This window comes from Malurus melanocephalus, unplaced genomic scaffold (assembly GCF_030028575.1).
Source record: "Malurus melanocephalus ecotype Western Australia unplaced genomic scaffold, MMel_1.1 scaffold_225, whole genome shotgun sequence".
NCBI lineage: Eukaryota > Metazoa > Chordata > Aves > Passeriformes > Maluridae > Malurus > Malurus melanocephalus.
Window position 1 is genome coordinate 1153379 of NW_026623457.1, and position 26186 is coordinate 1179564.

General features: G+C 36.9%; 1 protein-coding gene across 2 annotated transcripts in view; it reads left to right on the forward strand.

The window, feature by feature from the left end:
* BOD1L1 (biorientation of chromosomes in cell division 1 like 1) overlaps window positions 1–20100 on the forward strand; it is a 35246-nt gene extending 15146 nt beyond the window's left edge. Inside the window, exons 10-24 of one of the 2 annotated variants that reach the window (XM_057374463.1) lie at window positions 1429–1496; window positions 2931–3000; window positions 5538–5581; window positions 6477–6564; window positions 7624–7703; window positions 8338–8425; window positions 9397–9470; window positions 10776–10851; window positions 10934–10968; window positions 12443–12488; window positions 14947–14981; window positions 15087–15171; window positions 15617–15770; window positions 17445–17588; window positions 18734–20100. In XM_057374463.1, coding sequence (XP_057230446.1) covers window positions 1429–1496; window positions 2931–3000; window positions 5538–5581; window positions 6477–6564; window positions 7624–7703; window positions 8338–8425; window positions 9397–9470; window positions 10776–10851; window positions 10934–10968; window positions 12443–12488; window positions 14947–14981; window positions 15087–15171; window positions 15617–15770; window positions 17445–17588; window positions 18734–18842 — 1196 coding nt within the window. In that variant the 3' untranslated portion in view covers window positions 18843–20100. Of the gene's footprint in view, window positions 1–1428; window positions 1497–2930; window positions 3001–5537; window positions 5582–6476; window positions 6565–7623; window positions 7704–8337; window positions 8426–9396; window positions 9471–10775; window positions 10852–10933; window positions 10969–12442; window positions 12489–14946; window positions 14983–15086; window positions 15172–15616; window positions 15771–17444; window positions 17589–18733 lie in introns of those variants that run through there. The other variant, XM_057374464.1, reaches the window with a different exon arrangement.
* Window positions 20101–26186: the final 6086 nt, after the last annotated feature.

Here is a 26186-nt window from a genome sequence, read left to right on the forward strand (position 1 = left end):
AGCATATGGTATTAAGGGTATCATACTGTATATGCAGATCCATTTTTTTAAGCTAATATTTTGAGTGAACTTGCATGGTTGCTGGTTCCTAAAATACAGTGTAATGAACATCCTACTTTTTTTGACCTTTCACCTCTTTGGCCCTCCTGAGTAGCACTTTTTTTGAGAATTCATAAATTCTTTAGATGTTATAATGGAATCAAGGTTATGACTTCACTAAATTTTGGAGAAGGTAAACTGTAGAAAAATCTGTTTATACTACAGGAAATGGAGTGATGCTGATCAAGGACTACTTTAAAAATACTTTCATCCTCATGTCTGTCTTTGATATTATTTTAAAAAAACATTTTATAATGTGAGTTTAGGTTCAGTTTCTCAAAGATTGGTTTTATTCTCTAGTTTTATTGATTTTTGGATTAAAAAAGCTGTCGCTGCAGATTTTGGGATTTTAGGAATTTGTCTAGGAAATACGCTGATTTAATAAACTTCAAAAATGTTATTTGTTGTTTATACAAGAGACAGGCATGAGCCATGGAAGTGTAAAATGCTTCATAGTAAAGTATTCCTGTCTCGATGCTTGCCTCAGTCCTCGTCCATTGATGTAGCCTCTGTAATACCAGTGGTAATTTATTCTGGTAAAGTCACAGAAGCCATAATTTAATCACTTCACATGCATCACTGGTGAATTATCATGTTATAACTGTTCCTTTTTGGTTAGGAAAAGTTGTCTAAACAGGCTTCTGAAATAGGTTTCCAAAAATGCTGTAGAAGTCATGTGACAAGGCTGTTGCCATGGCCTGTTTCAAAGATGTTATAAGCATACAGCTGTTCCTCTGGGGAATGAAATGGGAAGGGGTTTTAAGATTTTCTGAAACTACACTGATGCTAGCAGAAGCTACTGAGTTTTCAGTCTCTGTAGAAATTGGCCRGTTTCAGTGGTTATGGTTCTAGAGCTGACAGATTCAGATCTAATTGTCACTTAAAGCAAAAYATATCCTTAGTATTAATTCATAGCTCTGCATTCATTAATACAGAGGTAGTTCRCTGTTTGAATTTGGTCTTAAAAATCTGTTGGTGGTTTCTCTTTGAAGGAAAGGCAAGAAGAAAAAGCCAAAGTTAGAATCCATAAGCAAGCAAGAAAAAAAGCCAAAGTCAGAATTCATAAGTAAGCTGTGGAAAATCCCGTTACCCCATATTTTCCAAGCCTTTTGTATTTAAAGAAAATACAAAAGTATTTGTATTCTTGCAGATGCCAAGTTGGAGTTTTACTGAGCTGGTTTGCTGTAAATAGACTGGCTATTGTTTCTGTTGTCCATAGGAAGGGTTTAAATTCATGTGCTGTATTCATGAGGTAGTACTGAGAAATAGCATGTTACTGTAACATACATAATGGAATCAGATAATATTAACATGTTTGTATTTCATTAGGCAATAATGCAGCCTTACCAAAGTTGGCAGAAGAACCAGAATTTGAAAGTACCTTGAGAACTGACAAGGTATTTATGTTATTTTTGAAAATTTTGAAATGCTGCACCATTCCTTGCTTATTCATACATCTTGCTAGGGTTTCTTATTGAACCTTCTGATTTTTGTGCTACACGAATGACATTTAAACGGGAGAACTTTGAAAGATTAATTTTTCAGATTATTCAGCTGTAGTTTTCTAGGCAGCTGGAGTTAAATTGTTGGCTGTCCATGTTATTCTGTTAGAATCCATGTTATTCTGTTATTCTGTTAGAAATAATTCCCTCCTTCAGCCATATTCCTTCTGTGACTGTGGCATCCAAGTTTGTTTTTTAAAAAAATTCATCATACTGTGTGCATATTGCTTTCAATAGTATTTGTGAAATAGTCACACCACCCCCCAGCTACCAGAGCTGGCAAATGTTGGTTTAGATCTTTGAACTAATAAACAAACATACACTGCTGTTCATTGCATTGCTTCACTTCCAGTCTTCAGACTGGCACAGTTGCTGTGTTTGAGYAACACTTGCTGTGTTTTGTTCTGATAACTACAGCCCATTATCTGCTGTCACACAGGAGTGGGGCACCCRGGATAATCCAGGGTGTTTGGGCTCATGGTCACCTATAGCTTGTGTAAGACCAAAGCTGTGTCTGTTTGTGTGTCTGGGCTGTGATCCACAGCAGGCAGGATTAACATGGGTTCATTCTTCATTCAGATTCAGGAGGGTATCCATGTTTCTTGCCAAGCTCTGAAAATAAGTTTTGGGATAATGAGGGGTAACATGGTTCAGAGTCTCCCAAGCATCTATGAAAGGGTGAACTTAGGAAAGTTGAAGTCAGCTGCAGTCTGGTGGGATTTATTAATTAATTATTAAGAGTTCAATTCCACCTGCAAAAAGTTGTACTGTTTACTGGCATAACATGGTTCTAGAGCCAGGATAGCCATGATGTRGAGCTGTAGGCGAGTTTACGATGTTCAGAACAGTCTTTGGTACATTCAGCTCCATATACCATTATCTGTGCAGCAGTAACTTAGAGCTGATCTGCAACTTCTTTTTATTTTTTAGGAAGCAAACCTAAAAAATCCATCCAAAATACAAGTTGTAGGGAGATCATGGTACCTCATTATACATTGCAGATCTTTTTTTTTCCCTGTGAAACATTTCTATGTTATTTCTTGTATTTGGAACTCAGAGTAGGTGTTCTGTCTTGAATTCCTGAAATCTGCTTTTTTAAACTAATCCCTGGTACTAATGTTAACTCTAAGGTCAAGTCTAAGTACTGTACTATTGAGCTTAGATCTGACTTATATTGCTTAATATTGGTACTGATGTCTTACTAAGAAAGCTTTTGCAGACTTTTATAGTTCATGGTAAGACAATGTGCTACTTCATGTCCAGATGAGAAGAGTGAGACTTATTCAGAACAAGTATCTCAATATTTGTTTCTTTTTACTTTGTATTTAGTCACAACAGCCTGAAAGTGCAAGAAGTGAAGAGGGATGTGTGGATCTTCAAACTAAAGAATTGCAAAAAGGTGATTTTTATACTCATAGCCGCTTATTTTCATGCTGAAGGTACTATTACTTATGATAGRAGGATTGCAGATTTGTTATGTATGATGTATAAAGGAATTGAAGGTAGTCTTCAGAAATCGTGAAATGTTTCTGGGAGTTCAGAAGATCTTGAATTTGGTTTGTAGGGTAGGGGGGGTCAGACTTTTCTTCCAATATGATATGCTGAAAGTAGAAAAAAATTTTAAAATTTAGGATTTTAAAAAAAGGAGACTGCCAATATTCTAATTAAAATCAATAAATTCATAAAAACATTTGTCCAGGAAAGATACAGAGATTTCCCCAAGGAATGGCTTTCTTTCCTACAGATTTAGAGCATCCTGGTTTTAGGGTGTTATGACAGGCCTGTATGAAAATAGTAACTACCATATGACAAGTCACTGATACTTTACAGAAAACTTCTGGGTTTTTCTTTTCTTCTTGCTCTCCAAAAGATTAAAATATTTGTGGCCATCCACTCAAATTTGAAGAGCAGTTATAAGTAGGTAATCATCTAGCTAAAAACCTCAATTAGTCAACTTGGATCTGTGCTCAGTAATTCCTTTTCCGTGTACTTAAACTAATCTTCAGTGGGACCAAACCTAAAGAAGAATCYGTTCTTCCCAAACCCAAATTATGCGTTGCAATTGTTTAGCTTTCCTGTTACAGCAGAGACAAGCGCCTGCTTTGTGCCCATTTTGATGGATTTTGTGCTCCAGATGCATTAAAGAGATGTTTACAACAATACCAGATGAGAGCTAATCCTCAATTTTTGGAATAACAAGCAGAAGTAAAATGAATCCCATGAGGTACCATTGTTACTGCTGCTCATGTTGTCCAGRGAGGTCAAAGATGCCTTTCCTCTTGCACAAAGTTGCAGCTGAAAGCCTGCATGCTATGGAAGGACACACTGTTAAACTCACTTTTAAATTTTCAGACATACTAAATAGACCATACCAAAATAACCATTTACCAAACAGAAAACACAAATAGCAGTAAGGTGGGATATGAGCATTTGTATAAAACTTTAGAATTCTGTTTGTATTCTCAGGGTGGGTCAGATTCATCTGCCTGGTTATAGGGTGGTGTGTATTCAGGTGAATGGCAAGAGACATGCTCTGCTCACAAGAAAGAAAATGTAAACCCCRAGAACTGGTTAAAAGAATGTAGACTTTAGGATGACAGATCTAAAATTTGAACAGGTTTTTCTGTACTGTGAGGTTTCTTTGAAGTGCTTTTGAAACTCTGCCCCAGTTCCCATCACTCAGTCACCCAGACAGACAGTACTTAAAATTTAAAATGTGCAGATTGAACTAGCTGTGATAATCTTGTTTCTTGTAAAATGTTTAACAAAAGTCCATTTGTTGTGTAAAACATGTTGGATATGACACATACTGAAGACTAATGCTTTTTAGGTCTTGGTAGAGAGGTTTTTTTTCTCCCCAGCAATAATCTCTCTTATACATATATATACATGCATATATACATACAGCTCAACGTACGTAAAAGGAAGTTGTTTAAAAGACAAATGTTTGTCCTGTCATGTGTATGAACAGCAGACACAGTAGTTTAGTAGTCCAAGATTCTTTGGAATGTAAACAAATCATTGCTGTTTGAGTGGGTAGGAACTAGCTCTTCATTTGACACTGCTTTAAAAATTGAAAGATGTGCGACTCAGCAGTATAGCTGTGAAAAAATTGTTGCTAAAATGTGTAGATTTAAGAAATGAGCTACAAAAGATAAAATTCTGTGTAAAAGAGAGTGGATTTATTTTATYTTAAGTTTTTGTTCTTACTATAGCTGAAAGGAAATTTGCTTGGGAATGTTTTAGGAGCTTTTTTAAATTAAGGTATTCATTCAGTGCTTTTTATGAATCAGATTTTAAGAATGCTTGATAGAGCAGCTTCTTTTTAATTCTCTTGATGTATTGAAAGTTATGGGATTCTGTCAAAACTCCAGACCACTCATCAGCTCTTATGATTACTTTGCTTGCTTTTGTGATATGGGAGGCTGAGGTTCTACTTCATCAGAGTTAGAGTACAGTTGAGTCTAGTAGTTGGACAATTTCCTTGTGTGCACTCTGTCAGCTACAGGTCTCACCAGTACAATTGTGCAGACTTCCGTTTTCTGGAAGTGTGGTGTTGCAGTATAGCTTAATCCCATTTTACTTCATCCCATGATCCAGTATCGAAGATTGTGATGGGCGAAATTCTCATTCAAATAGTAGAGCTGTATTTGAAATGTCAAAGTCACCATTGCAAGGATGACAGCTCCTTGATTGCCTGTATTTCAACCATAAACTGATTCTCATTTTTCCTATGCTCAGAGATTCATATTCTTCTTTTTTTTTTTTTGTGGGTATATTGTTAAGAGAAGATTGGATGTATCTTATTTCCAACATTGGAAGTAAGTTTTACATAGTTTCAGTTCTCTGGAATCCTTTTGGGGAAGTGAAGTAGAAATACTGTGATACTTTGCTCTTGCTTAACTTTTCTGATTGTGTTGCAATTATTTTTAATAGATTTACTGCAGAGGAATGTTCCTTTASAAAAAGAAGCTTCTCATGTAAGTTCTTGATTTTTTAAAATTTATTCTCTTAAGTCTGGGCTGCTTTTCTCATACTTAAATTTACTTCTATTTACATTAAATATTCTCTAAAGGGAAATACTATTTTTGTATATGCAGAGCCTATGTATATTGAGACTGTGCAGCTGTGTAGGTTGATGTCTAATTATTCTTTCAAATCTGCCACTAAATAAATCTTGCATTGTTGTTCCACAATCTGTGACATTTTCAAGACTGTTAACTGGCAGAAAAGAGAAGCTTGATTGATCTTCATGAGAGTAGAGGAAAAAAATAGTGGTTATTCTGGGAGCTTCTGATCCCAATTAGAAACCTACTTTAGTGCAGTCTGCTGTCTTTCAGAAGAACTTATAAGTGGGATAACTGGGAAAGTTGCAAAGATAAAGTGTATTTTATGGAGCAGAAACAAGACATTTAATGCCAGAAGCAAACTGAAATTGTGTTTGTGGTTGCTTAAACTTGGGTAGAAATTTATTTATTACCATATTGAAATGCTGGCTAGCCACATTTCGGGTGCTAATGAGAAACTTCTATTGCTGTATGTCAGACAATGTCCTTTAAATCCAGAAATATTTTATGTGATTTACTGTGATGAACTGCTTTTAAAACATGTGGTAGGGTTCTTCATTCTAAGATTCTTCAATAAAAWTATCCATTAGAAATTTGGAAAATACTGCAAGTTTGAAGTTCTTTGATAGTGCTTTTTCTGTACTAGTAATGGCTCTTGAGTTCTAGGAAAAAATTCCTTCTGTAGACTGCTGCTTTCCATTTTAATGAATGTTGTACTTGAAAGTAACAAGTAGGAAGAAGTTTCTCCCTTCTGTGTTCATAAACTTCATAGAAAAAAGATGTTATCTTTTTTGTGTTTTATGTGTAGRTGGAAAACTTGGATGCCCAGAGAACTGAAGAACATAGATCTAGAGGAATACGATGTAAGTCTTCAGAAACAACGGATAAAGAAAAAAGTAAGTGATACACAAAGGCACAAATTTGTACAAAGTTTTTCTGCTGCAAAACTAAGTTCTACTGTGGTTAAGCCATAAAATGGTATTTTTGAGAAAAGAATGGCACGTAAKAAATTCCAAACTCCAAAGCAATTTATGTTTCCAGAACAACTTTTAATATTACAGTTAATATATTTGATAAAAATATTAGAACAAATTTAATTACTGCACAGAAGAGTATTACAGTGGGGTTTTTTTTGAATCATAAGTGAAGAAACATTTTTGTTTAGTATTTAAAATAAATACTARTTTTATCCTTTTAAAATAAAAAACAAGGAAGCAGATCATTAGGGGAAAATCTAAACATAGACTTTGTGGAGGTGTATGCTTCCTTTTCTTAGGTTGGAAAGAACTAAGTTTTAGTACAGCCTTTTGTTTGTCTGGAAGCAAAAAGTGAGAAGGAATTCASTCCATTGAATGGCATAAACATTTGTAAATTAAATTTAGATGAATTTAACATAGAAATAAGTTGAGCATTTTGTTGATACAGTRATTATAAGACTGACAAGGTAGTATCTCTTTAAACTCTGATCTCAACTTCTTTTGTCTGTTCAGCATCAGAACAATTTAGAAAAAAAAGTTAGTATAATAACAGCATTTTTTTATAATGGCTTTTTTCTTCTAAGAATTTTGATTTGATGAAGTGGGTAATTAGAAATCATGCATTCATTAGTGTCCCACATAGCATCAACTGCTTTCTCTGGGTGAGTTGAAATTGAGGTTGATGTTCCATTTCTTGATGTGGTACCTGTCAAATTTCAGTTTTGGGCTTACCTTTACAAACAAGCAAACAAGATAAACCACACCTGTAACATACAAGRAACATGTAATTCTCTTGTAATTATGTTGTCTTCCCTTTTTGAAGAGTGGTTAGACTAACTTTCTGTTCATATTTTTGTAAGATGCTTCTTTTCAGACTTTTGACTGTCAGTGATAGTGAGCTGATACAAAAGTGGCACAACAATATGGCAAATGCAGAAGACACTTCTTTAACACTTTGGTTGTTACTTGGTTTTGCAGGCAACCAGCTGATTGCTCAGGATGTGTTAAAAGATGACGAACAAACTCAGTGTTCCAAAATGGAATCTGATAATGTCAAGGTACTACCAAGAACTTTTTTATGTTCTGCTATTGTAAGGTGAAAATCTAAGTTATTATTTCTTCAGCAGTTTATTTTGGGAGGGGTTTTCATAATTAAACTACTTTTACATTGTGTTGAATAGAAACAAACTCTCTAGAGAATGATACTTTTCAGTAGAGGGCACAATTTAAAAAAAAAAAAATTAAAAAGGTGGTGATCTGTGTTGAATCTCTTTGAGGTGTGAAAGATTGAGAGGATTGAGCTGCACAATAGTGAGGAACTTGGGATCTCATGGAGTATTGTTGGGTCCCAGCTGTCCAGTCAGTCCAACATCTGCATGGACATACTGGTCTGAGATCTTCCACAGGGTATTGCACTTCACCTGAGTGCTGAGTTAGCACTGATTGCTGCTGAATCAGAACAGGAATTAGGACAAAATAGATATTGCTCCTAAGAGTACATGCAGTATATCTGACATTCTCACCCATTGATTTTTGATGAAGCTTCTCAGTATCAAAGTTTTTAAGAGACAGTACAAAACCTTGGTGAGTAAAATAGCTACTCCTGTATCAGGTTGGGGTGGTTTGTTAGTGTAACTGACAATGGTCTTCRATGTRTAGTAAGRTACTCTTTTGCTCTTTGTTTCAAAMTAGGAAGTTATTTCAGGTGATGTAGCAGAAGAGTCCAAAGAAGTGTCCAAAGTAACACAAACACCTCCCAGAAGTACTGTCGAAGAAAAAGGTAATTAAACTGCCCATTATGGCAGATTTTCTGAACCCATACTGATGGTCATTTCATTTGAATGTTTTTTTAAATTGGAAACTTGATCTGAGCAAATGTACTTGCATGTATTCTCTAGTTGATATCTGCTCTATTACTGCTTGCAAGTAATTAATTGAAGTTCTTTAACGGTGAGAAAAGTTTTCATGTTTCTGCTGTGCTACCACCCATTCACTCCATTGTTGCTTCAGTATGTACCTTGGGTAGGAAAGCTAATGGGAAATAAACAGGTAGGTGAGGAAAATAGCATGATCAACATTATGTGACAAGAACTTCTCCTAACTCTAACCACTCTAACTCTGAGCATGATCCTTCTATGGCATGACATAGCCACCATTAAATCAGTTTTGTTCGTTTCTGCAGAGAAACCAGAAAAGAGTGGAAGTTGCACTGTTGTCATTGACTWATTAATTGCACTAAAATAAATAATGAGAGATGGCGTGTCCACAGTATTAATACTGGCTTTGATGTAAATTCAGTCTGTCTTTGTGGGAGCAGCATGAGAATCTTCCCTGATGGTTATTTGATCTATTGATAGTTTTTGTTTCTCATGTKAGCAAGCTGATAAGTCTGAATCTGTTCTGCAATTGCTTGTATCCTCAGCTTCCTGTTTCATGGATTATGTGAGGAAATGGACTAGGGACTTGTATTTATCATACCATTTTAKAGTGTGTCACACTTGCGAGCTTTTGTTTTTACCTTAAAATAGAAGACCTGCCCAACTCATCTGGTGTTAGGGGCAAGCATTTTGGGCAGACCAAAACACTGTTTATACAAGGCAAACAGTGCTGATTTCTGATGGCTATTTTTTAGGGAATTTTGGGCTTAAGGATGAAATGTTTTCAGTGCAGAGCTTGTGGCTTATACCATTTTCTTTACCTAATAAAACAAAAGTATACAATTTCTTCTTTTTTTTCTTTGTATGTGTGAAGATGAATTTAACATTCAACAGGAAAAGTCTGAAAAGAAAAAGCACAGTCCAGAATTGAATGAAAATTCTCCGGAGGTGAGTGTTCTTATTCATATGAACTCACTGAGGTAGTGCAGGTTCACAGTACTCTGTCTTTGCAGTACGTAAGTATTTTGTATTTTGTTGACAGCAATATTAAAACTTTGTCTTTACCTACTAAGAAATAGTTGCAAAAATGTGTTTGGTACTGTAAAGTACCAAGGACTTATGTAGCTCTGTCACAAAGTATAAATTCACAGGCCATAAGACATCATTGGCTGATTACCATAGTAGGAGTAACACCCTCCCTATGCTTAATAGTGCTTACAAAATGTCTAGAAAGCAATTATATAGTTATACTGTATAGAAATTAAGTTTTCTGGAAACCTTGTAATTGATGTGGGCAGTTTAGTCATTATCAAATATTACATGGCTTTAAAAAATACTATCTTTTAATAATTTTACAATTCTTCATATTGTGTCTTAGACAATTACTTGTGATATTGGACCATATGGGTTGTAACCAAATGCCTGAACCCTAGTGATTTAAATTGATGCTGGTCTCTGGAAATAGACACTGATCTCATAAAGATGTTGGGTTTCATCATTTGCTTTTCTTATCTTAAATTTAGAAGTAGAGGAGAATTTAAAGAATATGTTTTTGTGTTTGTTAACTCACGGCTTGAGTTACTTAGAACCATTCTGGGGGAAATACTGCTAAACTTCAGTAAATGTTGGATGAGGCGTTTCATCTTCTTTCCTTCCATACAAGAGAAAGTCTGTTTTTGGGGATCATATTTGTTACTTTAAAAGTTGTCTTTCACAGCTTAAAGCTTCGAAGGAAGGGGCCTTTTATTGCTAAAGATCTGTTTGTGTGGAGAATATCAGCAATCTGTTTATTGGGATAACTAGGATATTAGCTGTTTGAAGCACTTGCTCAGGTTTCAGGATGTAGCCTGTGCTCTGTGGCACCAGGAAAAGGGGCTCAGGGGATGCAGAGTTTGGTGTTCTTGTATGGGGTAAGCCAGCAGCATTTGTGAGACCAAGTGACAGAGATTTTGGGGCTAAGGGAGCAGAAGGCACTGCATTCTCAGTCATGCTTTGTCCTTGAGTCAAGCCAGTGAGAATTTTGTATAATTCGGAGTTGGCTTGTTTTTTTTCACCTATATTAGTTGATTTCATAACAGGCAGGGTCTCTTCATATGAAAACTGCCTAATCTATTTATTAACTGACAGGCACTCTACTGCCACTGTCACATTGTGAATTCAGTTAGCAATCTTTGTATTTGAGCAATTATATTGCTCAAATGCCCAATGTCAGTWACAGTAACCAAAATATTTTTGTCCTTTTTTTTTGAATAGGAAAATCAACCTGTAATAGTGAAACGCAAAAGGGGACGACCTCGTAAATACCCTCTTGAAGCAGTACAACCTGGTGGTAAGTAGCTCATAATACCTGTGTGGAAAAACAAGRATATAATAGTGACATTCAAGTTCTGAACTCATATTTCTTCCCTCAGGTGGGGAGTCAAAAGCTGATATGAGCACTGGGAATGTAAGTGCCTTTATTTTGTTTGGGTGCATTTAAACACAGTATTTCAAGAGCCATTTATCTGTTTAACAGTTAACAGCATTTCAGAAACATCTTATGGAAAACTTGGTAGTTGAGCTCCRTCTAAGTAAACAAAAACTATTATTAGTGTTTCTTAATATAGSTGAATTTGTAAGCAAAATACAATGTTAAGTCAGAATATAGTGAATTAACTATCAGTTTCACATTTAATTTAATTAATACAAATTTAAGTGTTGTGCTGACTAYCAGCATATATCTGTGTGCAGGTTGAAATTTTGGTTGTGTGTCTTTTAGTTAGTGCTGAGAGTGATTTTGGCCTGAAGAGCAAGGGTGACTTTATTTCAAAGACTTGATTTTTTTTTCCTCTGCTGAATGTGTCATAATAATAGGACATAGTATCTTTTGAATAGCTCTAAAATAAAAATACTATGTAGAACACTTGTATTACATATATATTGCAAATTGCAGTTCATGCAGGAGATAGAGACATACTGGTGAGCAGCCTAGGAGCTCATGAAACATACCTGTCTTCTAAAGCTCAGTGGTAGTTTTATTTTCTAACCCCTGTGAAGGGCATTTACAGCTAAGAAAGTGTTCTGCTGGTATTGTTTCTGCAATCCAGTTGGACTGTAGCACAGGGCAGTAATGCGTCAGGCATGTTCATGGAGTACAACCAGTTGAATTTATTCTGGTTGAAGGCACCTCTCTAGGGAATTCCTTTATTTCAGAATCAACCTTATTGCATAGAAAAGGGGTGATTTTAAAAATGAGGGTGTGTTGAAACTCATGTTTTCTGCCTACTTGCCTAGTAAGGCACCACCTAGCATGGCTGTTCAAAATCTTGGGAATTACCTGCCCTCCATCTGAGACAGGGGTTCTGTAAAGTGAGATGCCTTTCCCCAGGGAAACTGTTTTGGGAACATTCTGCTTCAGAGGAACTACAGGCATCCTAGTGTAGTCATGCAGTGGTGAAAGTGCTGAAGTTTTTGGGCAGTCATCATAGGACATTGTGTAATTATACATAGCTTTTTCTGCATTCTGAGTCAATAAAAAATYTCAGACGATTTGTAGTTCTGTAAATCTGTATGTGGGATTACATCAAGTGACTGTACGAAACGTCTTTGTTGATAATTAAAGACTCAGAAATTTCAGTGTTGACTAAACTGCTTTTATCTTTTGTGTCTTTTATTACAATGACTCTAGTGTCAGGTTACTGAAAGCGCTATGATTTGTTTATGGGCTGATTTGACTTGTTTCAGTTCTTTATCAAAATGGAAAAACGCATCCTACTGTTAAACTCAGTAGAAACTTCTTGTGCTCCTTAGGGTGCTCACTTTTTCTAGATTTACAGATGCATTCTRTAAAGAATACGAACAAGTTTCTGTGATTATGAAACACAATGCTAAACTTTTCTGATTTACTTTAAATTAAGAAACCCACACTTTTTTAATTTCAGCTGCAGTCTCCTACCTTTGCAAGTAGAGGGAGAACACCTCAAACAGGTAAGCAAAGTATACCTGCCTCAACATATAAAACAAAAGATGGAAGAAATTATCACACTCCGTTAAATTTTACATTTTGTACAGTTAATTGGTTTATCTGTGGATGTGTCTAAAGAGCTTTGTGGTATCTTAAAGGGAATATTTCTTTCTCTTTTCACAATTGCTATATGAAYTTTGGAAGACAGTTGCTTAGCTTGACTCAAAAACATACTTTGAGTGCTTCAAACTAAAAATTCAGTGAAATGCCTTTCTATTTCGCTTCTAATTTTTATTTTGTACAGAGTCTTGTAATCTTTCTCTTGTATAGAGTCTGAATTGCACTGGTTATTTAAGTGTGTCCTTTTAATTATGGCCATTCATGGAACAAGCTTTAAAAACCCATTTCAGGAAGCAGGTGAACCTGAAAAGTAGGTTAAAAAATGGTTTGTCTACAAATGCAAACAAACATATAACTAATCTGATGAAACAAATCTTCAGAACAAATCTGGAGTTTCTAAAAGCTTTGGTTTCTACAGAGAGACTAATCTGGCTGCACTGCACATATGGACTGTTTCCTATATTCTTCACATTCGTTAAAATGTCAGCTTTAATCCATATGCTTCAGAAATGTCTCTGGAGGGTTAGCACATTGTGTGGTGCTTGACTTCTGTGAATTACAAAGAGAACACATAAGAATGTGAGAATGAAATAAAAAGCATTCTGCTTTGCTTTTTGCTCAAAAGGACAGATACCTGTGTATTGCAAGTTTGAGTGTGTTATGTAACATTCTGTTTTCCAGGTAAAAGGCTGTTGATATCACAGCAATTTTAAGAGGGGTGTAYGAAGTGGAATGCACTGTTAAACTTTTCATCCTATGTTAGCATTCATGTGCATAAAGGGGTTGAAAACCCTGGCWATGAAAAGGAAACCAAGTTGAATCCCTCTGTGCAGTTCACTTTGGTAATTTCTGGGTGTTCTGCGTAAGGATTTGCAACAGGGACAGACCCATGGGTGGAGTGGGATGCAGAATTTYATTTTTGGTCCCTACAGCACATGCAGTTAAGAGACATGTGCTTTCTGAAGGCATCATCCTCCCATAACAATGAAAATGAACTTGAAAGTAATTACTTAGTACTAGTCAGCAGCTGCTGATCTAAAATTGGTAAGATTTTTAGATGCTACATCTTATTACTAAGTTAGGCAAAAGTACTACATTTGCATATCTWGCAGAGGGTTGTCTATTAAAGGTATGATTGTGGATCTAGATGGATTGTTCTTCAGTCAAAAACCCCATAGCTACTAATTTGTCAAAATGTACCAGAATTTTGAGGTATCTTTTCTGAACATAACAGAATACATGCTGGTTGTATTATGTATGTACTTAYGTTGTGTGAAGAACTTAAAACAGTGTTTTAAGTTCTATGGTTTTTTTTCACTTATTTTTGGAATATATATTTATGTTTTACTTAATTTGCTTTTGTGTAAATTTTAGAATATGTTTTTGCTCTTTGAGATCTATTTTAAGTCCATTGCAGTTATGTTCCTTTGTTCATTCTATCAGTCTAATTGGTGAGGATTTTCGAGTTTATGTCCTCTTTTATGTAACTTTCAGAAATTAAACAGCAGTTTTATGGCAGGGGAAAAATATGTAAAACTTGCTTTTATTTAGGTTTCTTCTGTTTTCTATTGCTACGGATTTTTATCCTTGTGGTGATAGAAATAATTCCATTTGACAAAGTTCAAAAGCTTTGTAAAATAATCTCTTATCAGAGAGTTAGGGTGAAAATGGTAATCACAGAGAGAAGCCAAGTTGAAACACGGTATGTAGAGTTAACATGAACTGGCTAGTCTGTAAAAATTACTGAATTGGAAGTAAGAAGGTTGAGAAGGTCATATAATTTGCATTCTAGGTGCTAGAAAGGTTTGAAATAGTGTCTTTTGAGCATCATCTCGGTCATCTTGGTGCTTCAGCATGGGCACAGTTAAGCACTGGTGATTTCCTGGAGATCAGAGGACCATGTTCCTGGAAACTTCCAAAGCTGGGCTGAACAAGATCGTGCACAGTATGATCAGTTCAATTAACTTAGCCATGCTTTGAAGAGGAGATGGGASCAGGTCACCTCCAGAGGTCCCTTCCAAGCTAAATTTTTCTGTGATTCTGTAATTGATTGACAGTAGTTAAAAGTAATAAGTAACTTCTGCTTTTCAATTAAAACAAAACAATATATGAGCAAAGCAACACTGTGAGTTATATAAAGCCTTAGTACTTAAAAAAAAAATTAATCATTGTCCCAGTCTCTGTATATAACAAAATACAGCAAAGCCATTTGCTAAATTAGGAGACTTCAAATTTTTTCTGAGCTACTGTGATGTTTATGCAAAGTGGGATGAGTATGAAAGAATTCCCTTTTAAATTGATTGGTGAAAGATTTGAAGTTCAGGATTAAGTTTTCTTCTTTCCTTTTTGGTTTTTTTTTAGGTACAGACATATCTAATAAGAAAGACACAACAAATGTAAGTGCAATTTGTAAATTTACAAACTGTGTGTAATGAAGAATGGCTGTCTTCTCTGTAAAGTAAATAGTTCTTGACTTACTTGGCTCCATTTTGTTTTTTCAGGAAGATGAAGCTGAGAAGGCAGAAATGGTTGTGCGTAAAAGGGGAAGAAAGCCCAAGCGTTCTCCAGTTCAGTCAGAGGAAACTGGTAAAAGCATGAAACTGTGCTRTTCTTAACAGAATAAGAAAATATTGCTGTGCCTCTCTGTTTACTAATAGCAACAAGATAAGCTTTATTCAATTTTCCTTTCTTGAGGAAAAATCATTGAGTTACAGCTAGTGTAAATATTATGTAAATATGTGTAAATTGCTTAATCTCATGTCAGAATTGCTACATCCCAGATGCTTCTATAAAGCCTCATGAATTTTCTATGAATTCTGGCTATGAGCTGTGTAAGTAAACTGTGGTGAATGTGTTAGCAAGATTAAGTCAAACAAGTGTGAATTTAAAATGTTGAAATATAAAGGAAATGGAAAATTACTTACTGAAAGTGGGATTTGTGACTAGAATACCTTTTCTAAATTAAGTGTTCATGTCCTTTTGGAGGGCTTTTGGAAAATTATAGCAAATGTGTAAAATTTTTCATGGACAGAAACACCRGAGCCAGAGAAGAAACGTCGGAAATTAACATCTTCTGAAGATGAACTAAAAGAGCAAGAGGAATGTGAGGAAGAGGATGATGAGGAAGATGATGATGCACATTCTGGGGCCACAACTAGATCAGCCACGAGATTAGAGGCTCAAAGGTAACTGTGTAGAGACTCCTAACAAGTATTTTTTTCTGCATTGTTCCCAGTTGTTTTGGGGTTTGTTGCAGGGAAGAGGTTGTTACTTCCTTTTTTTTGCCTTTTTCTGTTTGTTTGCTATAAATTGATAAGAGCTTCCCAAATAATTTTGATTCTAATTCTAGTACCACTTTTCTAGGGGTTAAGAGACAAAAAGTGMAGTGGGGGAAAACTGTTAGGGTCTCAGAAGGCATGCTTGAATATGTAGCAAGATAAAAATTGATCCTGTTGGCATCTTCATCCTAGTCATACCTCAGAAGCTGAGTCTAAGGACATCTGGTTCTGATGGGTAAAATGGTACATCTGAGTTGACTGTACAATTCACCATTTGGTATTTGGTGTTGGAACAAGGTGAAAATACAGTTTTTCCTGTCTGTTTCTTTAAATATTGTCCAAGTTAAATACATGAATCGGCACTGCTGGAGGATTTAATTTTTAGTACGGTGATCTGCAAGGTTGCAGAGCAATCTTGCTGCAAAAGATGAGTGTGGTAACTAGAGTTCTGTTTTCAAGAAGCAATTCTTCATCTGCCTTGGCACAGGTCTGCCTTCTCGTAGGCAAACTGAATTCTAGCAGAGCTCAACCTCTTGATCTTATTGTGGAAAAAATGAAAGATARCAGCTTTGGGAAGTTTTGATTTATGTTGCTGTCTTTCAGAAGAGARTTGGAGTCCAGGCTTTTTTTTAATGTGGGTGATGAGATTACTTCCAATTGACCAGATTTACTTCACTCTAAGGATATTATGTGTTACATTGTAATGTGTTAGCCTTGGGGGAGTAMTTGAAGCACAGTTCTCACAATGCGCTTGAACTGATAATTTTGGAACTGAATCTGAAAGTAATTAATATGATTCTTCATTTACGTAAAAAAAAACTGTGAGGGTTTACCACTATCACTTAGTATACAACTGTTTTGTTTTGGTAAAGGCAAAGGAACTCCCTTTAGTCTTAACATAATCATTAACTCTACAATTGTAATAAAGGTTGAGATATTTGTGGGTTTATTCTGCTTGCTTGTGGAAACATCTACTTTTTTATAGATTTGAGGCTGTGTCTCCAATTTCCAATGCTACCTTTCTAGCTCTGATTGCAATAAAGCAGCTCTAGCTTAAGGTGTTGCATACAGTCTGCATTTTATAAGTACCATTTGGGAATAATTCTGTGGAAGGAAATGCTTCTTCATTTTCAGCATTGCTGAATTTCTCTGACTTAAGTCACCTGTTTTCTAAACTAGGAAATTAATTGCCAATAACCAATTTTTCATGTTTCTGAAYTTGTGGGTACCAAAGCTTGTATGAGTGAGTTCATACTAAAAGATCTTCCTTTAAACATGGACTCTTAAGTACAAAAATTAATCACAGATTTGGAACAGTTTGGGGTTTTTTTTTAGTTAAATAACAAATATTGTTAGTAAAGCAGCCTTTTGATTCTTCATTTGATATGTAAATACACAGCTTGGCATCACAGTATGTCTTGAAGCAGGCAAGTAGGTTTTTTCATGGTTTCTTTTGGCAACTTTGATTTACTTGTTGCAAATACTGTGCAGTTGTAATTATGTGCACTTGGAATGCAAGAAGAAAGTGCCTGGGTAAAAGTATTTTGTTACATATAAATTCATCATTCTTTTGTATTACAGAAAACAGCACAGCAAGCCAACCACACGTGCAACTTCTAAAGGCAGCAGAGCAAGTTCAGTTTCTCCTAGAAAACGACAGAAACTAGCAGCTAAWAAAAGATCTCCAAATGATACAAAAATTAACAAATCTCCTCCATTGRCACAGTAAGTATTAAAATTGAATCTACTTTGAGTATTTGTTTTGGAAGCCACAGTGATCTTTTCCTTATATGTAACACACTGCTTCAAAATGTGAACAGCAGACTAGTTTTGTTCTGTTCTCTTGTGATATATAAAAGCTTTTAAAGGATTTTCTTCTGTTTACATTTTTTCTTTTTCTTCCTTTATTTGACATTTGGAAGACTAGATTTTTTTTCTTTATATCCTTGGAAACCTCTTGGGAGAGTCTGAAAATTCTATTTATATAGTATTTTAAGTTCAGMTGTGATTCTTTCCTGGGTGGGGAGTAGGAGCATTGGTAGTTAAGGTTAAAGCTAAATATGATGACATGATTCTAATGCTTCAAAGACYTAAGATTAGCTGATAAAAAGAGGAGAAACTCAGAGAGCCCTTATACCAAGTTTTGGATATATTTCCCTTTCCCTCTTTTCCTGGTATACTTTTTAATACGTGAAGCTGAGATCACAGTGTAAAATCCCAAAGGAATAAGTAACAAATGTCATGCRCAGTTGCTCTGCATCTTGTAGTTTTTCTGTAAAATGTGTTATGTGCCAAACACATGTAGCTGTCATCCTCTCTGAAATGTGTCAGTGTCTTCTGGCTGAATTTGGTTAGTGTGTGCACTGATGGTTGTCACAGTTCACCTGAGCTCTGTTATTTTGTGTAGTGATGAGTTCAAGCCCATTTACACTTTAGTGTAACACAATTGGTTACAGCTTAAACATGATGAGCAGATAGATGAATGCACAGGGTAAGGGCACCTGCTGTCTGCCCTTTACTCTCTCTTGTGTGTGCAGGGCTTGGGATGCTACTGCTGCTATTCTGTCTTTATGAGATATAATACAGGTAATAAAGTCCATTATGTTCTGTTATAATCCACAAATCTTTCCAAAGGAAGAGATGGACAGAGGAGAATTCTAGCCCCAAATTCTGCATATAGAGCACTCTCCAACATACAGAATTAGTGCTCCATATCCTGTTAAGATGCATGTTTTAGTAGTAAGCATTTATATGATATATTCTTGTAATTCATCAGAGATGGCAATTTAGTTCAGCTCTCTGAACTGTGCCTGACCACTCTGTTTTACAGGTTTTACCATTGTGAAAATAATTATTACTGTGCTTTTCAGGTTAAAGGTGCAGTCTGCCAAGCGTAAAAGGGAGGGCAGCCCAACAGTGGTACGGAGAAAAGGCCAACAGAAAACAGAGGAGACGCCAGTAAAGAAAGCAAAACGATAATCTTTACCAGCCAGTACTGTTCTTGGAAGAGTCAAAAGGAAAACAAACATCTGTGCTTCTATTTTTTTTAAAGCAAAGGGATTTGCACGTGCTTGTTTCAGAGCTCTAAGTTAAACAATGCAGTACTTTTAAGTTACATTTTAAACAGCTTTATAAACTATTGTTTATACAGAATATTATGTACATTTATTTCAGATGAAAAATAAGTTTACTTTGTATCTGAATGAAAAACAAAGTAGTTATATATTTTATCACTGACTTGGAAAGTTGGAGTTTCCCAATGTGACATGCTAATGCAGATGCTTCCAACCCATAGGGCACCCATGTGCCTACTAATACACTTTGTACATAAACTTGTAAAAATAGGTTGTATTTTACTCTGTGTATGAATCTAATCAATGATGGACATTTTATTTATTATATGGAAAGCATTGGTCTGTAAACTTTAGTATATACCTTAGGGTTTTTTAATTATATATTTTACATTCTATGCAGATGTCAGTAGGAAACTTCCCCTCTGCTCCCCCAGGGCTGTCTAAAATCTGAAGTTCTCTAAAATATGCTCAGACAGTTGGTATTTTTCTCGCATGCATTAAAGTAGTTTAGCMTAGTGAAAGGGACTTGGCTCCTTTCTGTTCACATTTGTGACAAAGTATGACATTTAAAATGTAATCTTACTAGATTATATTTTCACYTGTAAATTTACTACCAACTTCAAGAAATAAATAGTATTAGGTTAGATTTATTCACAGTCAACCACACCACCCTAAAATGAAAGTTTTATTTTGCAACCAAACACCTGTTATTTCAGTATTTGTCTTTTTCAACAGAGGGACCCATTGAAATCAAATGTCACTTCTCCTAACTATAGAGCCTTCAGCATTTTATGTTACATTTTATACACAGGTATTAAAAATAGAAGCTGGTATTATTGCCAGAATCTTTTTTTAATGTATATTAACTCTGGTAAGAGCAAATGTTCAAGTGAAGTTGTATATAAAGTTAAACTTTTCTTATGATCAAACGTGTCTCTYGTTATGATGTGATGAATTGCCAAACAATCTGAGATTATTTTAAGTGTTTTGTTGATATTCTGGTTTATAATTAAAAAAAAAGACTTTGGGGGTTGGAATTTTACTTTTTTTTTTCTTTATTTCTCTTTTTTTTGTGAGGTTTTTTTTGAACTTGTTGTAAGGCAGATGTTTCCGTCAGATATTCTGCTAGGTTTCTTACTGAGATTTTTATATAAAAAATATAAAATGTTTGCCAAAAATCTGAGTTGCCATATTTTATTTTCCTTTAATTGTTTTACTGTGGAACTTGTCTTAACAAATGTGTCTGGTTGGAATCATGTCTATAAGCTTTACCTGGTTAGTGTCTTTTAAAAACGTTCACAGGTGCTTATATTTTAGCTATGTAARCAGTAGGGAAAGTGTGGAACTGTTTGCCTGCCTTAGTGCACTATAAGAGCAAGGGCACACATAATACTTTTCTAAGCGAGTTAGTCTAAAAGAAGAAAATACCTTTGCTGTAAAAATTAACTGCTACTGCTTTCTTTAACTCCTCTGCCTTATTAATACATACTTTACTAACATACTTTACAATCATACATGTGTTTGATATATTCCTAAATATTAGTAATCCTTATGTTTATTTGCAGTTGTAGGGCAAGTTGAATCTTTCTCTTTTTTCCCTTTGCCCTCTGCAATATGCATAAACCAAAGTTGCAGRTTTCATCTCAGCCTTTGTTCTGTAAGGCTAAATAGGCTCAACTGCTTCTTTTTCCATGGGTGCTTTCCAGACTTTAGATGGGATTCGGAGTCCTTCCCTGCACCTGTTTGTTTCCTTACACCTGAATTCAGCAGAGATTGCTCAGGAGGTTCCTAAGGAAGCCCCCCACTGCACCCTATGTTTGTTATCATTTATTCTCTCTGCCACTGGTACCTKTCCTGTCCTGGGACAGTTCATATTTGCCTGTTCCACACAAGTCTATGGAATATGTCTTTGATTTTTGATTAAATTATCCTGTAATATGAAGGCATTGTTTTTCTGCAGGACAGCCCCTTTTACTTAGAGGGTAAAAAAGCCAATTCCACAAACTTATTGCTTATGCACTTTTCACTTGCTGCCAGCTTCTCTTCTTGTCAACAAAATAGACATTTCTACTAGGCCGCATGGCTGTGAATCCATATTGAGAATTTTTTAATTTTTTTTGCTTAGTGGTTTCAAAGTGTCATCTAAATTACCCTTATACTTTACAGGGACAGTACTGGTCTGCTGTAGTTAAGCAAGACTTGAGAGGTTCAGGTTGGACAGAAGGAAGAGTGATCACACTGAAAGAGTGATTTAAGGATTGGAACAGGCTGCCCAGAGAGGTGGTGGAGTCGCCATCCCTGGAACTGTTCCATGAATGGCTGGACCTGGCACTGTGTGCTGTGATTGAGTTCGCAGGGCAGTGYTTGATCAAGGGTTGGACTCTGATCTTGGAGATCTTTTCCAGCCTTAGTGATTCTATGATTGATGTTTGCAACCTCCAGTTCTTTCATACCTTCTGTGTGCCAGAGCCCTTCTGAGCACAAGACAGGGAGGGAAGAAGAATCAGTTTTCCTTTGGGTGCCACAGGAGTGACATTGTGGCAGAATAGTAGAGAGAATCTTCTCAGGCACAAGAATCCTGACACTGCTTGTGTGAATGATTATGACTGGATTTATTGCTGATACAGTATCTAAACATTCCCAAAGTAAGACAAGCAGGTCTAAAGGGTTATATACAAGTAGGAAGTGCTAGAAGTGTTTACCATTTTGGCCTTGCAGAATACACAGTTAACAAAACAGCAGAGTACCTCTGGAACCACTTTAGGATTTTATTTCCTTCTGTGGTTTTATTCTCCTTGTCCTTTTAGTTCCTCCTGCAATTTCCACCTGGTTTTCAGCTCAGGGCAAATCACCCTGTCAATCAAAGACAATTGCAAAGCAGGGCCAGGAGGAAGTGAGGAAGACTTATCTTTTGCCACAGTCACACCCAGGCTTGTACTCCAGCTTGAATCTTGGCATATGTATAAAGCAATGATGCCTTCCTAGCCCATGCAAATTTAGGGGGAGGTAGGAGAAAAATACTGTCCTGCTGTGACGAAACAATGTCCTGAAAGTATTTTGRGGAGAGATTTGCTCAGGGCCGTTTGGTGCAGTAACATGGCTACACTGCAATCCCAGTAAATTTCTAAACCTCTTGCCTRGTTTTTATGTTTTAGTGGCTGTTTTTTCTTCCAGTTCCTTCTCTTGGAACAACTTCATTTCTCTAAATATTAAAATACTGAGTGAACCAGAGATGTACYGGTGAGAGATGGAGTTCGACTTCTCCTGCTGAGTTTTATAGAGCAGCACCTTGAGTTCTGCTTGCCATACCTCAGCTGGCTGTTGGCTAGCTCTCTTGGTGAATTCTACTTAAATGCTGTTTACACCTCCTAACTGACTTCAACTTGAAACACTGTGGGGTTATGTACTATATGGATTTTAAATCACAGAAATGGATTTTATTAGGATGTTTTCCTTAGTGGTGTTTTGTTTTGGTTTTTTTGGGCTTTTTTTTTTTAATCAGCTAGAGAGTCAGCAGTTACAAGTTTTCAGTTTTCATTTTTATATGGGGTCTGGCAAGCTTGTGAGCCTTGCAACTGGTGAAATTTCCCTCTAGAACCTGACCCTAGGTCAGTAGGTGTTCTCAGCAGCTGGGGCAAGGTTTTTGCTGATGCTGGCAGATCTCTGAATGCCTCTGAGTTTTCTGTTCCAACAGTTCTCTAGTAACCCATGTACTGCTCTCTTGAGGGAGGCAGGGGTAATCTGTGACATCCATCCCAAGCACACATCTACTGCTTCTCTCTCAACCTGTGTTCCAAGACCATCCTGTACACAACAACCTCTAGCCCCAATCCCTCAGAGGCTGGATAAGGTCCTGAGCTGCTTTTGTCTGCCCAGAAACTCAGTAAAAATTCGTCCCATAAAACTTGGCAACCAAGAGCAGCAGGTGCCCCTGGTCATAGTGACAAYAAGCAATGTCCACTGTGGTGCAAGTCCAACGCCAGCTTAGCTGTCAGCACTAAAAGTGGCTGAGGTCTGAATCCTGTGTCAAGTTCTGCATCAGGAAAACATCATTTGCCACCACAGACTTTCAGTACTCCCTTGCTTTTGGAAGAGGTAGTGGGAGCTGTGTGACACTGAGCATCACTGCTCTGAAGAGAGAGCTGCTGCCCCGAATTTGGGGTGCACTGAGTRACTTCAAAGATTCTTCCAAAGCAGCATTTGATTTTCTTGAAGCTGTACCTGTTCATATTGTAARTAATGAATGTGACTGGTCTACTTTTGTTCTCATAAAAAATTTTCTGGTTTAAGATTTAATGGGACCATCCTGACAAGGGTGACTGCACATTCATACAGCATRTACCTACTCCAAACTCTTGATAACTCCAGTATCCTCTTAACTGCCTGCTCATTCATTTTGTACAAGGCTCAGAAGACTCATACCTTCAATTCCAACAATCTTCCATCTATTTCACTTGCATGTAGCTTCAGTTCAGAGGAAATTGCCCATGTCAGCCTTCTGCAGGTCTTGGCAGCTTCTTAAAGATACTCTGCTCGCTTCTTCCAGTATATTCCTTGTCCCAGCTTTGTACGTCACACTCCATTACTTCCATCAGCTTCTCAAAAATCTGGGGCCTGTTTCAAACAGGGTGGTTCTTTTTCTACTAAAACATGAAAGTTTAAACGTCRAGGAAATTCTATCTTCATTTTAGTCTTTGTTTCAAGATGTTTCACCAAAATTCCTTGAAACGGTATTTCTCATTTAAACCCCCTTCCTCCTAAAAATCTCAGCTTTTTAGTTATCCTTGCTGACTTTGTGAATAAGGTCCAAAAGAAAAATATAATAAAAATAAATGTCTTGCTGAGAGTCCCTAGATAGCTGTATTTAAAGCTAGGAACATAACTCTCTTGCCAAACAACCGAGGAAGAAAAATATGATTTGAAATGACTGTAACTTAGTAGGGCAGGAATAGATTTTTGGCACTGACTGTGCAATTAATTAGCCAGGGGTGGGGTTTCATGGTCAGGCTGTGACTGCAAGGCACTTTCACCTTCCCTTTTCTGCCCCTTGGTCAGTGCCTTCCTCCATGCCAGTGCTGAGTTGTACAGTCACAGACTGCTGGATTAGGGAGCTTGAAACTGCCTCTACAAAACAAAATTGAAGATTAATTTCTAAAGTGGTCATTTTACTAAACCATTTGCTGATGGAGCTGGGCAGATACTGCTGCCTGCACAAAGATGTCCATGTGGCAGAGAGGGGCTGTGAAATCACCTTCCCATTGTACCATGGGTTTGAGTGCCCTTACATTGATCATCCAAGGTGCACCATCAGCTCTCCCATGCATTTATGGTACCTCTATGGTACTCAAATAATTGCTGTATAAGTGAGCAGTGAGGTAATCTGTGGGGTTTATCTTCTCTAGTGGCAAAACAAAGGCTTCTTGCTAGAAGGATGGGTTATTCAACTGTTCAGGGATCTTTTCCACCTACCATGTACCAGGAAGAGATYAGGCAGTTTGAGAAAGCTGAAGCCAGGCAGATTTAAACCAGCTATAATATGCTGTGCCACTTCTTAGCAGTGCAAGTAGTTCGACAGAGGAATGGCTTGAAGGGATTTGAAGGCTTCTCTCCTAGAGGCATGCTTTAAATTCTGCCACGGGACAAGATTTTCCAGGATTCTTTAGCTACTGGATCCCCATTTCTAAAACTGAGGTAAATGTTGAGGCTATGCTTAAAGATTAAACTGAATCTACTGCTGGAACATCCAAATTTAAGCCAGCTGGCTCCCTGAGGAAAAAAAAGTTGGGAATCCAGACGAAGCATCAAAGATTCCGGTAGTGTTAGCTCCTCAGATGTGGTGCACAGAGGTGAGGAAGCTGCCGTGGCAGCTGACAGCGCTGGCCTGTAGGAAACACCTGGGATTGGCTCCTCAAGAACAAGTGTGTGAAATAAAACCACACATCTCAGCCTGATGAGGCTGCAGAGGAAACTAGGAATGTATCCACTGAGGAAATCTCAAAGGAATGGATCCATTGAGGAAATGGATGTTAGGGCATACATGTACCACCATCTCATTCAATGTTTGTCAAAAATTAATGTTTATTTATTAGATTTCAATTTAATTTCAAGGTAGACTTCCTCTCTGTGGCCTCTGATCACGAGGAGGTGTCCCCTTCCACCCAAGTTAGGTGTTAACCAGACTTTGAAGGTTTGTTTATCTCCCCAGACACCTGGTGGCCTGGCTGCTCCTCAGACACCATGCAGGATCCCTGCTCAGGCGGTGTGACTCCCAATGCACACCTACCTCCAAGGAAGAGTTCACAATAGTAACTATTATTAATATCAGTCCTTTCATTTCACAGGCCTCTGGTTTCTCTGTGGCCTCAGCAATGTGGAAATTCTTATTTTGCTGCTGTCTAGAAATATAGTCTAGGCCAGGGCAGCTCAGTTTTCAGAGAACCACAGAACCATAGTTTGGGCTGAGGTTAACTGTTCAAAACCTGCAATGAGCAGGGACAACTTCAACTAGATCAGGTGGGAAACAGCTGAAGTGATTAAAGATAAAATATTTCTAGAAAAGAAAATGCATTACCAAGTTTCTTTTTATTCTGTATATTTGCCTAGGGTTGACAAGAAGCTATACTGGMAATTGAAAGATGTGAATTTTTGCCTTCACCATCAACATCTCTTGTCAGCAAGCTGAGGTCCCCTAAAATGTGAAAAAGCCTTCCCAGAGCCCTGATCCCCAATGTCACCAAATACACTGAAATAACTGTGCTTTGCACTGGGGAAATACAAACCTTTCTGTCAGTTCAGTCTGGAGATCAAGTACCTGCTGCAGTCCTGGTGACTCCATTCRGGGCTTTTCCTTGTGGAAGGACAAYGCTTGCATGTGGCTCCAGCTAAGCCATGCACAAAGTGCAGCTCTYATCCAGCTTAACTAGCTGGTGGGAATACAGTTGAAGGAGGAAAAGCTCTATAATATTTTTCAGAATAATTTTGACCCTCCCTCACTTGCAAACCMCATTAGAGCAAAATTGAGCCATGTTTTTAAACACAGCTCCTTTGCTGATCACACAGCCAGACAGCACAGGCACYGGCTGTACCTCTGTACATGTATATGCAATTGAATAACAGAGGAGTATCCAAGCTGTCATTCCTACTGTCAACTGGACAATTCAGGCCTCCACTTATTTCCTTTTCTTTTCTAGATGTAATTGTAACATGTCACCCATGCTGTGCAATGATTTATATAAGTCAACATATATTA